The sequence below is a fragment of the Chrysemys picta genome, chromosome 7 (genome assembly GCF_011386835.1).
Source record: "Chrysemys picta bellii isolate R12L10 chromosome 7, ASM1138683v2, whole genome shotgun sequence".
In the NCBI taxonomy this organism is placed as follows: domain Eukaryota; kingdom Metazoa; phylum Chordata; order Testudines; family Emydidae; genus Chrysemys; species Chrysemys picta.
The window spans coordinates 127,287,600-127,302,755 of record NC_088797.1 but is presented as its reverse complement, the minus strand read 5'-3'; the positions used below and the strand labels follow the sequence as shown (position 1 = coordinate 127,302,755).

At 66.0% G+C, this 15,156-nt stretch overlaps 2 protein-coding genes across 4 annotated transcripts in view; one reads left to right on the top strand and one right to left on the bottom strand.

The window, feature by feature from the left end:
• The window catches only part of LOC101944711 (prominin-1-A-like), a 45,878-nt gene extending 44,095 nt beyond the window's left edge, over positions 1-1,783 (top strand). For all 3 annotated transcript variants that reach the window (XM_065552686.1, XM_065552687.1, XM_065552688.1), the window contains exon 25: positions 752-1,783. In XM_065552686.1, the coding sequence (XP_065408758.1) occupies positions 752-803 (52 nt within the window). In that variant the 3' untranslated portion in view covers positions 804-1,783. The remainder of the gene's footprint in view (positions 1-751) is intronic.
• Positions 1,784-5,988: 4,205 nt separating this feature from the next.
• On the bottom strand, positions 5,989-12,698 carry HPS6 (HPS6 biogenesis of lysosomal organelles complex 2 subunit 3). The gene has a single exon (XM_005289431.4). It carries the CDS (start codon positions 11,204-11,206, stop codon positions 8,735-8,737), a length of 2,472 nt encoding a protein of 823 aa, XP_005289488.2. The 5' UTR covers positions 11,207-12,698; the 3' UTR covers positions 5,989-8,734.
• Between the last annotated feature and the right edge of the window lie 2,458 nt (positions 12,699-15,156).

Genomic DNA, 15,156 nt, shown 5'->3' with positions numbered 1-15,156 from the left:
TGGGTCCAGCGTGTGGGGGGGCAGGGGGCCACCGAGCCCTGTGCACCTGAGGGCCCCAGGCGCCCCTGTGGCTCATGGGCACCGTTCACCGAGGAGGCTGCAGCGAGGGGCATGGCTGCAGGTGGAGGCTTCCCTGGCCACGTCTCTGCTGCATGGGCACCGTCCCAGCTCCCGTGCGGCAGGGCCCAGCTCGCCGGGGTGGGCGGAGAGGCCGTGCTCTGCTTGGCCCTGGTGAGGAATCTCGGGCGACGTCCCCGGGCATTACAGCCTGTGGTGCCTGACTCAGCCTTCGCCCGGGCCCAGCGCTAGGGACATCTTGTCTCGGCCCCTCTGCTTTTGGGGAGGTGCTTTTCCCCGGGCGCTGGGATGTGCCGGGTGCCAGGGTTATCTGGCCGCTGGGACTGACCCGGGCGCTGGGGTGAGCCGGGCCCTGGGATGTGCTGGGTGTTGAGGTTATCTGGGTGCTGGGACTGACCCGGGCGCTGGGGTAAGCCGGGCCCTGGGATGTGCCAGGTGCCGGGGTTATCTGGGCGCTGGGACTGACCCGGGCCCTGGGATGAGCCGGGTGCCGGGGTTATCTGGGCGCTGGGACTGACCCAGGCGCTGGGGTGAGCCGGGTCCTGGGATGTGCTGGGTGCCGGGGTTATCTGGGCGCTGGGACTGACCCGGGTACAGGGATGTGCCGAGATGAGTCGGGTGTTGGGGTTACCTGGCCGCTGGGGTGACCCGCCCCCTCTGCTTGGTTTTGCAGGTCTCCGTCTGCGACGCTGTTTAAAATCCCCCGGGTGGAGACGAGGAAGTAGCAGGCGCCCCACCTGCACCCAAACTGGCCCCGGCCTCGAGCCCCCGCGGGGAGGGTGCTGCTGAAGGGATCATGGGGCGGCCACCCACTGATCTGATTAGACACCTGGACTTCATGGGCCGAAGCAGCCAATTTGCCGTGCTGGCTCCAACAAGCCCCGCCTTCCCCCTCATTTGTTCAGCCAATCACAAGACTCCCCTGGGTGGGAGTCATCCTGCTTCTCGCCCCCATGGCTATGTCGTGGTACATAGACCCTGCACTGCACTGCAAACCCAGAGCCGATCGACTGGGAGAGAAAGGGGGAAGAACCCAGTAGCCCCTCGCCCTACAATCACCATGGGAATCCCGCTATAGGGGCATGCCTCGTTGCGATGGAGCAGCTGGGCACTGTCCAGCCCCACAGCACCAAGGGGCTGGGCGCAGGGGTTGGAGGGGACGGGGTACCCAAGCTCAAAGCAGTGAGGGGGTGGTGTCAATACACCCCCATGCCAGAGGGGCCCTGCGTGTGCAGCCGTGTGCGCCCAGGCTCGTGTGATGAGCCATTTCAGCCTCCCCACCCTTCACCCCCCATGTCACAGCCCTGTCTGTGTCCCCAAGCGCCCATATCCCAGACAAGCAGGCCTCAGCGCCCCCTCTCCCTCCCAGACCTGCCCCCGGAGCACAGTGGGTGCCGGCTCAAAGTGGGGCCGCTGGAGGCAAGTTCAGAACATCCCGGTAGCCATGGCTGGGCCTGACATTAGCAGCCCCCGCTGTGCTCGGGGGGGCCCTGCTCTGCGGCTGGAGAGCAGAGCTCGCCCCAGGCCGGGTGCCCTGCGATGAGGGGATGGCCCTGCCCCCTCCTGCCTGCCCCTGGCTCTGTGCCATGCCCTGGTTGGCGTGGGGGCCGCGCTGTGCAGACGCTGAGTATTTATTTTTGTACGAAGGGGAGTCGCTGGCTGACACGGTGACGTGCTGTTGAACCAATAAAGTGTGTGTGCTGCAGACAGGCGCCGGGTGCTTCCCCATGGCCGAACAGAGAGCCTGGCAACGGGGGGCCCTGGAGCAGCGGGGGGAATGGGGGAGGGGTCTGGTGTGGGGGGAGCTCTTGAGCCCCCCCTTACGTTACAGAGGACACCCCAGCCCGTGCTGCTGAGCCCCTCTACCCCAGCCCCCCTCACGGGCAGGGCCGTGGCCCCCGGTGCTGGGGCTCGGCGGGGGTGGGCCGCACAACGCGTGCTGGAACGAGGCAGCTGGTGGGCCTGGCGCCGCGGCCATGACCCCCACAGCACGGGGAGCGGAGCTGCTGCCCCGGGGCCGTGAGCACCTGCAGCCTGGATGCCCGGGGGGGCTCAGGGCCCGGCAGGGTGGCTCGTGACAGCAGCCCAGGAACGCTCGCCTGGGAGCGGGACCAGCCAGCTGTGGGGCTGGATGGGAAACCCGGGTACGGGGCTATTGCTCTAATGGGGGAGCCCTTCCTGCCCCGGGCCTGGATTTCCTCCCCTGCACGTGGCAGTACAAAGCAGTAGGACGGGACAGCGGGCTCGGCTGAGGGGCAGGCCTGGCCAAAGTGAAGCCAGCCGGCCCCGTTCGGGCTGCAGGGGATGCTGTGTCCAGGGGTCACCCCCGGTTTCAGAACCACGGGGTGGAGGTGAGGAATCTGTGCAGCCCAGCAGGCACTGCCCCACGTGGGCTCATGGGACCGGGACCAACCTGGCGGGTGCCAAGCCCCACGGGTGGTCCCCAGCCGGGGCTGGTAGCGAGGAAGCTGCTGCTGGACTCTGGCTCCGGAGGGTGCCTGCGGGCGGCTCAGTTCCAGGTTGTAGTGTAGACACGGCTGCGCTGGGTCAGTGGCAGGGCGAGGCCTGGCCCAGAGCGTTGGAAGCAGGGTCCCTGGAGGGGGGCAGGGGCATGGCTCGGGGCCAGCCCGTGCTGGGGCAATGGAGACCCTGGTGTCAGCAACAACAGGCAGCCGCTGCCGAAGCTGGTGCCCGGCTGCCTCCTGGCGGGGGTGCCGGGTCCCTTCTTTGGAGTGGCTCCCCCAGCCGCTTTCCCGCTCCCAGGCACAGCTGGGCCGTGGCGCCGGGCGCAGAGGGTTGTGCCTGCGTTTGGCAGCGGTAACGCCGCCGTGGCCCCAAGCCGGGACACCCCCCCCCAGTGCAGCTGGCAGCCCCAAGGGGTGTACGTGGGTTCCTCGGGGCGGGGGGTGTGTGTGGCATATTCCGCTTTTGGTGGGGGAGGGTCCCACCGCAATGGAGGAGGGACAAGCAGCTTGAAAAAGAGGAAAATGTGGTCGTGAAACCACAGCAACCGGCGGGCCCCAGAGCTGCCTTTCGCTTGCGCTCTACTGGCCTCCAGTTCACAGGGCCCGGCCTGGGTCTGGCCCCGGGTGACTGACCGAGCAGGACCCAGCTGGGAGGACCCCCACTGCTGGAGTCATGGCTTGTTCTAGCCCGAGCTGTGGGGCCCATGTGTCCGGAGGCCCCTGGCAGCGTTCCTCCCTTTCCGTAACCACGGAGCGCGGCTCAGAAACAGCCCCGGGGAGGGCCAGGCGAAGGGCTGCGGCTGGGGCGGGTGAGGCCTTAGTCCCAGTGGGGGGCAGGGCCAGTCTGTCTCTCTGGCACCCGTCCGTGCACCAGGGACCCCAAGCAAGTGGCTCTGGCTTCAGCAGATCCAGGAGCAGCGTCCGGCCCATTGGACTCTCCCCCTGCAGGCAGGAATTCCCCAGCCCCACGGAGCCAAGGGGCCAGCTGCCCTGGCTTGGAGGGGCCGGGCGAGGGGGCCCTTGGGGGATTCTCGCTAACAGTGCCCAGCCCCAAAGCTGCCTTGGGGACACCCCTGCCCAGCTTCGGGAGTTTCAGCCCCCCTGCTGAGCCTCCCCGGCCTGACGTGGGGGGCAGAGCCCTGCCCCCAGGACATGGAAACCCTATTGCAGCCCCCGGCAGCCTGCACGGGCCTCTCCCTGGCTGGGCTCTGGCGTGGTGGGATCGGCCAGGGTGCTGAGGGCTTCGGGCCGGCCCAGCTCCGCCAGTGGCAGGGTGTGGGAGGCCGAAGCTGTAAGAGAAGGAGGCCCTTGGAGGCAGGTGCCAGGGAGAACTGGGTCCGCTGGGCTGACGATAAGCTCTCTCCCTGCACCCGGCCTCTCTTCCTGCACTGGGCATGACCCAGTAAGGGGCAGTGGGGAGAGGACCCCGTCTCTGGGGTGTGGATCCCACTGGCCGCCAGCCCCCAACCCGTCACTGCCCGGTAACCAGAGCTTGCCCGCCCCAGCCAGCCTGCCCAGGGGAATGCCACAGTCCCAGGCCTCCTCCCTGCCTGGCTCCAGGTAATTTAGACCCAGGAGCAGCAGAGGATGCTGATTAGCTCACAGGCCACGTCCCGACTTCCCTTCCTGGAGTTTCAGCAGCAAACCCAAGCTCCACCTGTGTAGTGTTGGCAGGCCCGTCTCGCTTGCCCCATGCCCTGCTCTCGGCTTGCCTCACCCACCTGGACACCCCCCCTTCATCTAGCTGCAGTATTCTTCACTTCCTGTCCCAGAATGTTGTGTACCTTGTTAAACAGCTGCCCTGGGCTGCTTCAGAGGGGGCTGTATGACAGCCGTGGGCCTAGCAACGTTGGAGTCTTGGGATCAGAGAACTGCCTGAAGGACGTTGGTCTGTCTCCCTGCTGAGGGTGGGCGGAGAGCAAGGGCCCTTGGGCACAGCTCCAGCTAGCCCCAGGTGGCTCCTCATGCGACTGCAGCTTGGGTTCGGGCCCAGAACCAGAGGGCGTCACAGGCGGTGCGGGAAGGAAGGTGGACACCAGCCAACAAGCAGGTTAAAGAACAAGGAGCAATGGTCTCAAGTTGCAGTGGGGGAGGTCCAGGTTGGATATTAGGAAACACTATTTCACTAGGAGGGTGGTGAAGCACTGGAATGTGTTATCTAGGGAGGTGATGGAATCTCCTTCCTTGGAGGTTTTTAAGGCCCGGCTTGACAAAGCCCTGGCTGGGATGATTTAGTTGGGAATTGGTCCTGCTTTGAGCAGGGGGTGGGACTAGCTACCTCCTGAGGTCCCGTCCAACCCTGAGATTCTATGAAAGTCCCAACAGCTCTGTCCCAACTGAAGCCAGGCCAGTCTACGGCACCTGCGCCCCCGCTGGCCCAGTCCACGGCTGGGGCCAGAGGGCAATGCAGAGCTCTAGCTATTCACCCCTCCCCTCATGGGGGTGTTCTGGGCCCCCCCAAATCCAGATGGGCGAGGCTGTGCCCTACTATAGCTACAGGCCAGGAGCCTGGCCATCTCACATTGCCAGGGAAATGGGGGGCGGGGGTTACCTTCCTGTGCAGCCTGGAGCCCAGGTCACCAGCGAGCATCAACTGGGCATCCCAGTGCCCAGGGCAGGGGCCTCAGCTCCCCACGGTCTCTGCCGCCGCCCCAGCAGTTTCCTGAGGACTGAAATGCTGGTGTGGGCTCAGGACAGGGGCGTCTGGGTAAATGCGACAGCCCGTGCTAAGCAGGGGGTCGGACCAGAGGAGCCGATGGTCCCTGCTGGCCTAAAGCTCTACGGGCCGGGGGCTCTGTTTCCGCTGAAACCCTAAACTAGGGCCAGCCCATCACCAAGCCTGGCATGCACCCAAAGGCATTGCCTGACCGGCCTGCTCAGGCCACTCGATTTTGTCCACTTACAACTCCCTCAGCTGTTTCCTTCACTTCCTGTCCTAAACAACGGCTTAAGATCAGCCTCCCTCCCCCAGCTGCTGCGCCCCACCCCATGGCCCCTGCAGCGCCCAGCGCGAGGGGCAGCCGGCTGCAGTGAGTCCCGGCCCCCGTGCTGAGCTGGGCCGCTGGGCACTGCTGCACAGCCCGTTGGAGCGCTGCGCCCGGCTCACCGGAGCAGAGCGAGGCAGAACGTGCCCCACTTCCCCTCTCTGCCACAGAGCCAGGCAGCTGCCCTGCTGGGCTGCAGCGGGAACAAAGCTGCATTGATAACAAGCCAAGCAGATTGTTAACGGCGTCAGCAGTTCCTCTTCCCCAGGCCCAGCGAGGCGTTTGCACACGGGTATGCCGCCCGCTACAGGGACTTTCCACAGCAGCACAGGCAGGAGGGGGTCGGCCGCTCTTCGCTGAAAAGCCCCCGGCCTCCTCCTACAGCCACGGCGGCAGCTGCCAGCCGAGCGAGCCTGCACCCAAGGGCCCGCAGCCAGGGCAAGACAGGAGATGGACGGTCGCTCGTTAAACACCTTTTAATATTGCATACAGGACAACAGCAACTGGACAGTGGCCTGCAAAGCCAACAATTGCATTCAGACTCCTCCCTTGTGCAAACAGATCCGCCCAATTCAGCCTCAAACTCTGTTCTCTCGCCGGAGAGCGATGTTTGCCAGCGGCGGGTTAATGACACTTGCTGGAAATCTAGCAGAGGGAGGGCCTGCTGGCCGCCCCGCAGCGGCAGCTGGGTAGGCAGGGAGCTGAGCTGGTCCCCGGAGCAGCCCCTTCCCCGACCCCCCACCCCTTACACCACCAGCTTCACTCGGCCAGGGAGCGGCTGCAGTCGCCGGCCCAGCAGCTGCCCGAGGTAGCAAAGCCCCTTCGTGCTCCAGGGCCTGGGGCGTAAGGCACAGTAATGAGGGCAGAAGGGGCTTGGCAGGTACAGCTCCTCTCTGTTTTGGAAGTCACACGGCTGCCAGGCCCTGCACTGCCTCCTCCACCCCAGAGAGCCGTCTACACTACGGCTTGAGCCCTTGGTTTAATGTGCTCACCCATGGGATCAGGTAAGTCAAGGTGAAGGGCTCTGGTGGAGACAAGCCCCAAAGCACCCACCTCCCACTCCTGAGCTTTAACGCAGACGGGACCAGGGACCCGCAGGCAGCTCTACAGCTTAGGGGGCTGCCCCACAGACGGGCTCCGCGCTAGACCCCTGCACAGAGGAGGACGGGCAGTCACAAAGACACCTCCCCTCCCCACGACCTATAAATAGCCCCCTGCCAGCCCAACGCCTGAGCACAGCTGACAGCCTGCAGGGGCTGCCCCTAGACCCGGCAACCCCAGGGAGCCCAGCACTGGAGTCTAGCTGATTGCATCCGACCCGTGCGACCTCCCGGCTCCGTCTGGGGTGGGGCTGGCCACAGCGAACCCCACCCCCCAGTGGAAAGGAGAGGAGGCTCAGAGCCTTTGTCGAGTCGACTCGATTTCTGGCTGTTGGGTGGCAGGAGCTCCGGGGGCAAGGCCCTGCTGGAAGGGAGGGGGCAGAGCCCAGAGGAAGGCACAGGAGAGCAGTGGGGTGAGCGAGCCACGAGAGGGAGCAGCTGATACAGCACAGGCTCTGCCCCTTGCCTGCCCTGACCCACTGCAGCTGGGCCCTGGGGGGTGGAGACTGGCTGAAGCACCATCCAGCGCCCTCCTTGTGCCTGCTGGTGGGACACATGCAGCCCTCAGGAAAACTCCTCCCTGGCCAAGGGCTAGCGCCCGACAAGCTGCCGGCGGTTACCTGGGGTGCCCAGAGCGCGGACAGCGCCACCAGTGGGGATCTGGGCTGGAGGCGTTAGCTCCAGCCAGCTCCCCATGCCTCCCTCCTCCAGAAACCGGCCGGCCGGCAGCCCCCACCTCACGCTGACCCACACAAACCCTTGTGCATGCTCCCAGCCTGTGCAGTCAGTCAGCAGGGCTGAGCGCGGCCGACCCCAGCTGGAGCACGTGGGAGCCCCCGGGGCTCCGCACCCAGACAGCCAGGCCCCCTCTCCCCGCTTAAATAGGTGCACGGCCACGCTCAGCTGCCGTTAAACCAAGCGCCGCCCCAGGACCCTTCACGTTTAAAACGAACCCTCGGGCAGTTTAGGTTTCTTTAAAATGTTTCCTCACACACTTAAAAAACAACCCCCCTGGGGAGGAGCAAACCAGACGCGCTTCCCCCAGCCCAGCCTCAAACAGGGGCTGTGAGAGCGGCCAGGTCTCCAGTCACTCGCCCCGAGCCTACCAGTGTCTGGCATCCCCCCGGGAGAGAAGGAACCTGGGCAGGAGCGGGACCAGACCCCTGTACCCTGACTTAGCCAGCAAAGGAGAGGGGGGCAGGCCGGGGAAGGGCCAGACAGCCCGGACACGGCATCTTTTGTTTCTCAGAAGGCTGAGATAAGGTTAGAGCCCAGGGCAAAGGTAGAAGGGCTGGGAACAGAAAAGGACAGGCCAGGTCTAAGTTTGCCTCCTGCGCGACAGCCACAACAGGAAGGGGACAGCCGGGGCCAAGCTGCCGGCCCCAGGCCTAAGCCCGAGCAGGGCAGCGCTCGCACGGTCGGTTTTAGGCCAGGCTGGGATGCAGACAGAGCTCGCTCCTTTGCTGTGGTTTCATAAGGGGATCGGCCATTCCCTCACCCAGGGCAGCTGATCCCATGGGGGAGGGACAAACTAGCAAGGTGGTAAACAGACGGCTCAGGGACACCTCCATCCTTGGAGGCCCAGACAGAGGTCCCAGGAGCAGGACATAGCCCCAGTGGGGAGGTTTTAGAGACTGGGTCCAGGCCAGCAGTGCCCGCGTGAGCAGGTTCATCCCCCGTGATCCCGTGCTGCGAAGGGGCGTGCCTGGTCCTAAACAGCCTGGCCGTGGGCAAGTCACAGGACAAATGAAACGGGAATTTGGGTTAAGACTTTGTACTTTATCCCCCAGGCTCTATTTCTAGAGGGCGGGAAGCCAGCGTTTAGCTCAAAGGCCAGGAGAGGGGGCTCTCCCGTGCAGTCAGTGCTCTCTCTTGCTCTCACACACCGCTCCTTCGCTGGGGAACTGCCTCAGCTGTAAACCCCCCCAGTCACTCCAGTGATCCTCCCCCCGCTGACTCATGCACCGTGCACTCTCTCAGGAGGTTGTTTGAGGCAGGAAGGTGTAACTAGAGTTGGTCTCTGCCTTTGGAAGTGGGGGGAGGCTGGCGTTTGCTGCCCCTACCCCCGCTCGCTAGGTTTTCGCTCCCATTCTGTACACACGGCTTTTCATACAGCGTCGCTCAGGTTACAGCCCGGGAAAGGAGTCCTGCACGCTCCCGCCGGCTGCAGCATTTCTGGGGCTGCCTTGGGGCCAGCCCTGTGCTGTCTCGGCGGGGCAGGCGGTGGGAAGGGAGGGCCCTGCAAGTTGTCGGCATAGGGTTCGTCCTGAGTGCACTGGCGCTGCGCCACCTTGTGCAACAGCGGCTTCAGCAAGGCCAGGGTCAGCGGGGCCCCCCCGGCACAGAAGGGAGCAGGGTCGCCCTCCGAGCTGGGGAGGTGCTGCAGGACGATGCTGAGAATGTCCGAGACGGTCAGGTCTGCAGGGCACAGCTCCCACAGGGCGGCCAGGTACGGGTCCAGGTCCCTGTGCTGGGCAAACTGCGCCAGGAGGGTGGTGAAGATCTCCTTGTTGAGCAGCGGGCTGAGCTTGGAAAACTTCTCGGCCGCCTCCACCACCCGCTGCCACCGGCGGTGGCGGATGAGCAGCTGCACGGCTTGCAGGACGGCTTTGGGCCGCGCGCTGCACAGCAGCAGCTCGATCTCCAGCTCGCGGTCGCTGGCCGTGCGGAGGCGCTGCCTGTCGAGAACGGCCAGTGCTCTCTTGTAGAGGGGCACCCCGCCCTCGGGGCCCTCTTTGGTGCTGTACGTCCAGGAGGCCCCAACGTATTGCTGGGTCAGCTCCACAAAGCTGGGCAGCCACTTGGGTTTGAACCGGTGCAGGGAGCCGCAGATGAGCTCGAAGAGCGGGACCACCCCGTTGAGGCCCATCTCCTCCGGCTGGGACCAGTTCGGGACTGGCCCCCCCAAGACCTTCTTCCAGAGGTCTGAGGTGGCCCTGGCCACCAAGAGCCCATCTCCATTCTGCTGCAGCTGCAGGCTGCTACGGATGGCTTTCCAGGAGGCCTTGGGGAAGGAATTGAAGACAGCGTTCAGATAGGCCAGGTTCTCCCTGTCCAAGTCCAAGCGCAGGAGGCGGCTGACCTCCTGCTCCACCAGCTCCTCGCAGCACCTGTCGACTTCGCTCTCCGAAGCGCCCACGAGGCAGGACTTGAGAAGCTCCAGGCTCAGATAGCTCTGGAGATCCGTGCTCAGCGTGCTCAGCAGTTTGGCGTAGGTCTCCGGGAGGCCTTTGGCTACCCTCTCCTTACGGGGGAGGCTGTGCTGCAGGATGGAGGAGAGAGCAATGGGGGCCTGGAACATGTCCCCCTTCTTCAGCTTCTCCACCGTCAACTGGGAGCTGCTGAGGCTCCGCCTTTGGTAGTACTTGCAGGCTTCCTCAAAGACCATCTCCACCAGGGTGGGCTCAGGCCTGCCGCCCTCCTCCGGGCTGGAGAAGCCGAAGCAATAGATACCGGTTGGGGTGAGGAGCTGGATCTCCTCCTCCCTGCTTGGGGACTCCAGGAAATGCACCTCTCGGGTGCTCAGGAGTTTTTTCTCAATCAGCCTCCCACTGGTCAAGTCAATGAGATACAAGACCCCCGCCAGCACACAGGTCAGGGTGCTGCCAAAGGCCTTCAGCGGCACGGGGTCTCCTTGGGCCAGGCCGCTGCCCCCCAGATCATAGACGTGTCTCCAGGTCCCGTCTGGCTGAACCAGATGCACCGTGCCTTGTGTGCTGAGCACCAGAAGCCCCCCGCAGCTGGACAGGGCACAAGTATGAATGTCCAGAGGGGCCACGGGCAGCAGGAGACCCACAGACCCAAACACGAGCTTCTTGAAGTCACTGGAGTGCAGGACTTCACTGTGGACGAACCTGCCAGATGGGGCCACAATGGTGACTTTAGCCTCCCGGGGGCACCAGATAAGCAGGAACGTGGAGACGCTGGCAAAGGTGGCACCGGTGGGCACCAGGAAGACGTGCTGGGGTGAGGCCAGGACTTGGTACTGGGGGCTATTGTGCACCACTATCCTCATGGCGCCCAGGTGCGCCCCCTGCTCCCCCACCTCCAGAGCCCTGGTGCAGATGCAGTACCTGAAGGCCCCCCTGCCTGGGTCCAGATGAGCGTCCGAGGGGGGCCTCTCCTCACACCAGACCAGGCTGCTTCCCTGGCTGCAGATGGAAACGATGCGAGCCCGGGCCCCATGGCACAGCTCCAGGGTCTGCTGCAGCTGCCAGCCCAGCGCTGGCACGAACCCCCAGACCTCTGTCCTGCCCTGCTCCCAGACGACGGCCAGCACCCAGGAGGTCAGCGCTGCGGGGCTCTGCAGGAAGAGCAGCCCCGTGATGGGGGGCTGGGGCGGCTGCCAGCTCCTCTCCAGGTCCCCTGCGCCGGTGCCCAGGCGCTGGAAGGCGAGCACCTGCGGCTGGAGCACCGGCCGACCGCGCAGGAGCAGCAGGAGGTGCTGCCCATCCGGGCTGGTTTGGACGTGGCGGGGTGCCTCGCCCGGCCCACGCTGGCTCAGCAGCTCCCGCAGGCGTCGCCCACTCACGAAGTCGCTGAAGTCGGAGACCTGCCGCAGCGCCCCGGCTCGCTTCATCTCGGGGTGCCTGGCGCCGCCCCCGCCGGCATGAGGCGGGGCAGAGAGGGCCCTGGCTGCCAAGCTGTCACCACTGCCTGAGGGTCCTGAGACTCCCGTACACCCTGACTTCCTTGGGGGCTCCCCAACCCCCCCCACATGCCCTGACTCCCCAGTCCCCCCCCACACGCCCCCTAACTCCCCCAGGGGCTCCCCCTGTGCGCCCTGACTCCCTCAGGCGTTCCTCGTGCGCCCTGGCTCTCCAGTGGCTCCCCCACGTCCCCTAACTCCCCCAGGGGCTCCCCGTGCGCCCGGGCTCCTCCGGGGCTCCCCAGACCCACCCCGTGCGCCCAGGGGCTCCCCAAACCCCCCGTGCGCCCGGGCTCTCCAGGGGCTCCCCAGACCCACCCCGTACGCCCAGGGGCTCCCCAAACCCCCCGTGCGCCCGGGCTCTCCAGGGGCTCCCCGTGCGCCCGGGCTCTCCAGGGGCTCCCCAGACCCCCCGTGCGCCCGGGCTCCCCAGACCCTCCCACGCCCCTTAGCTTCCCCCAGGCCCCCCGCGCCCCCCGGCCTGCGCGCCCCGGGCCCCCTACTCAGCCCCGCTGCGATCACGAGGCTTCCGGGCGGAGCCGCGTCCCCAGCCCGGCCGCTCCGGCCCTTTGACTTCCGTCCCGGCCCGATGAGGCTGGAGCCCGAGCGCGGCGGAGCGGCCGTAGGCGGGGTCCCAGCCCGGCCCCGCCCCGCATTAAAGGGCTGCGGCCGGGCAGAGACGGGGCCTGGGCCGGCCTGGCTCCAGCGGGGCCTCGGCTGCTGCTTCCCCCCACTCGTGTCGCGAGTTTGCGGGAGCTCAGCGGCGGGCGGGTCAATGGGGCGCCCGGCCGGGAGCCCAGGTCTGCACCCCGGGGTACCGGGCGGAGCAGGGAGAGATGGACTCTCCCGGCCCGGAACAGCACCTCCCCTGGGACCCTGGCCTGGGCGATGAGCGTGATCGGGGCATGAAAAACACCCTCCCGGGAAGAGAGCTTGACAGGGTGGGAAGAATCCTCGACCTTAGCGCGGGGAGGAAGAGAAGGGGTCCGCACACAGGGGTATAAAATAACCACTGGGCTGCGTCTCTTCTCCCTGGCTCCGAACAGGCGAGCAAGGGGGATGGCTGGTTATGCTGAAAGGTGGCAAATTCGCACCGATAAAAGGAAATACTTCTCCACCCAACCCATGCTTCAACGGTGGAACTCCCCGCCACAGGATGTCTTTGAGGTCAAGAACTTCTTAAGATTGGATGTGGGGTTGACCGTTGACGTGGAAATGTCCAGAGTTGATAGTTGATGCTATGAAAGTTTTAGAGGAGACGCAAACCCTCGTGCTTCAGGATTTAAACCATCTCTAATGAAGAGGGGTTGGGATGAGACCTTCACAGTGTGCCTATGTGGGGGGTTCCTGCACCTTCCTCTAAGAATCTGGTGCTGATCACCATTACCAGAAACAGGATACTGGACGAGATGGACCCTGGGTCTGATCCTTTTTCTGACCTTACCTGGGGCCTCTGGCCCATAACTGTCCCCAAGGCGGCTTCTTTCCCTCATTCACTTCAGGTTTCTGCCCTCAGGCTGCTGATTTTTGTTTTTGTAATTATTGCTTAGTGCCCAGTATAGGTTATGGGGCGGGAGGGGGAAGGGGCGCTTGGTTGGTTGCTACACACTAGCCTGGCTGCCTGTGTGAAGGTTTTCGGATGCAGTGCTGAGACTTGCACTGTACTGCAGTAGACGTGCTGAAAGATTGTGCATTGGCGTGAGAAATGACAGAAATTCTGACTGTGCCCCTGATCCTGCTACAGGGTCTGCACTGAGCCAGGACTCCTGGGCTCTGTCTCTGGGAGGGGAGTGGTGTTCAGTGGTTAGAGCAGGGAGCTGGGAGGGGAGCCAGGACTCCTGGGCTCTGTCTCTGGGAGGGGAGTGGGGTTCAGTGGTTAGAGCAGGGAGCTGGGAGGGGAGCCAGGACTCCTGGGCTCTGTCTCTGGGAGGGGAGTGGGGTTCAGTGGTTAGCGCAGGGGGCTGGGAGGGAAGCCAGGACTCCTGGGCTCTGTCTCTGGGAGGGGAGTGGGGTTCAGTGGTTAGCGCAGGGGGCTGGGATGGGAGCCAGGACTGCTGGGCTCTGTCTCTGGGAGGGGAGTGGGGTTCAGTGGTTAGAGCAGGGAGCTGGGAAGGGAGCCAGGACTCCTGGGCTCTGTCTCTGGGAGGGGAGGGGAGTGGGGTTCAGTGGTTAGCGCAGGGGGCTGGGAGGAGAGCCAGGACTCCTGGGCTCTGTCTCTGTGAGGGGAGGGGAGTGGGGTTTAGTGGTTAGAGCAGGGGGATGGGAGGGGAGCCAGGACTCCTGGGCTGCCCTGGGGTAAATAGGACTGCCCCCGCGGTGCTGCTGCAAGGGTCCGGGGAAGCCAACCCCCACCCCCTCGGAAATAGACGCGCGCTAGGACCCGGCGGCACGCGGGAGGTGGCGGGACTGAAGGGCTCCCGCAGAGCGCACGCGCAGTGGGGAGGAGAGGCCGGTGGCGCCTGCGCGTTGCGGGCTGTGAGCCGCTTGCCCTACGGTAGGTGCAGGGGGCCCCGGCGTCTCCTTGGCCCCTCGGCCCCGCCCCCGCCCGCTGGACCCCCGTCGCCATGGTGCCGTGGGGTCCCGCCCCGCCCCCAGGGCCGCCCCTGAGCCAGGGGCCCTGCAGCTCGGGGGGAGGCAGTGTCTGTACTGGGGGAGCTCTGCCCTGGGGGCTCTGCCCTGGGGGGCTGGTTGGCTGGGGGGGGTCTGGGGGCACTGCCCTGTGGGGGGGGGGGGTCTGGGGGCACTGCCCTGTGGGGCTGGTTGGCTGGGGGGGGTCTGGGGGCACTGCCCTGTGGGGGGGGGGGGGTCTGGGGGCACTGCCCTGTGGGGCTGGTTGGCTGGGGGGGGGAGTCTGGGGGCTCTGCCCTGTGGGGCTGGTTGGCTGGGGGGGGCTCTGCCCTGTGGGGCTGGTTGGCTGGGGGGGGCTCTGCCTGTGGGGCTGGTTGGCTGGGGGGGGCTCTGCCCTGTGGGGCTGGTTGGCTGGGGGGGGCTCTGCCCTGTGGGGCTGGTTGGCTGGGGGGGGCTCTGCCCTGTGGGGCTGGTTGGCTGGGGGGGGCTCTGCCCTGTGGGGCTGGTTGGCTGGGGGGGGCTCTGCCCTGTGGGGCTGGTTGGCTGGGGGGGGCTCTGCCCTGTGGGGCTGGTTGGCTGGGGGGGCTCTGCCCTGTGGGGCTGGTTGGCTGGGGGGGGCTCTGCCCTGTGGGGCTGGTTGGCTGGGGGGGGCTCTGCCCTGTGGGGCTGGTTGGCTGGGGGGGGCTCTGCCCTGTGGGGCTGGTTGGCTGGGGGGGGGTCTGCCCTGTGGGGCTGGTTGGCTGGGGGGGGGTCTGCCCTGTGGGGCTGGTTGGCTGGGGGGGGGTCTGCCCTGTGGGGCTGGTTGGCTGGGGGGGGGTCTGCCCTGTGGGGCTGGTTGGCTGGGGGGGGGGTCTGGGGGCTCTGCCCTGTGGGGCTGGTTGGCTGGGGGGGGTCTGGGGGCCCTGCCCTGTGGGGCTGGTTGGCTGGGGGGGGTCTGGGGGCTCTGCCCTGTGGGGCTGGTTGGCTGGGGGGGGTCTGGGGGCTCTGCCCTGTGGGGCTGGTTGGCTGGGGGGGGTCTGGGGGCTCTGCCCCTTGGGGTTTGGGGGCTCTGTCATGCACAGTGAGGGAGAGGCTCCTGGATCCAACTCTCCTCCCTCGGGGTCCATGCCCCTCACTGGCTGTGGTTGCCCAGCACGGCCTGAGCCGGAGCGACCCGCCCTTACTGCTGCAGTTACCCTGTGCCACCGGACGTGCCAGGACGCAGAGCTCCATTCCCGGGAGCTTTATCACAGTAGGGTCCCCGCGGGTGTGTTCTTCCCCTGGGACTGCATGAGTGTGAGGGTACACCCCCTTTGGGTCCTAGGGGTGTACCG

Excerpts from the sequence above, each read along its gene's own strand:
- HPS6 (XM_005289431.4), bottom strand. The coding sequence starts at position 11,206 with ATGAAGCGAGCCGGGGCGCTGCGGCAGGTCTCCGACTTCAGCGACTTC.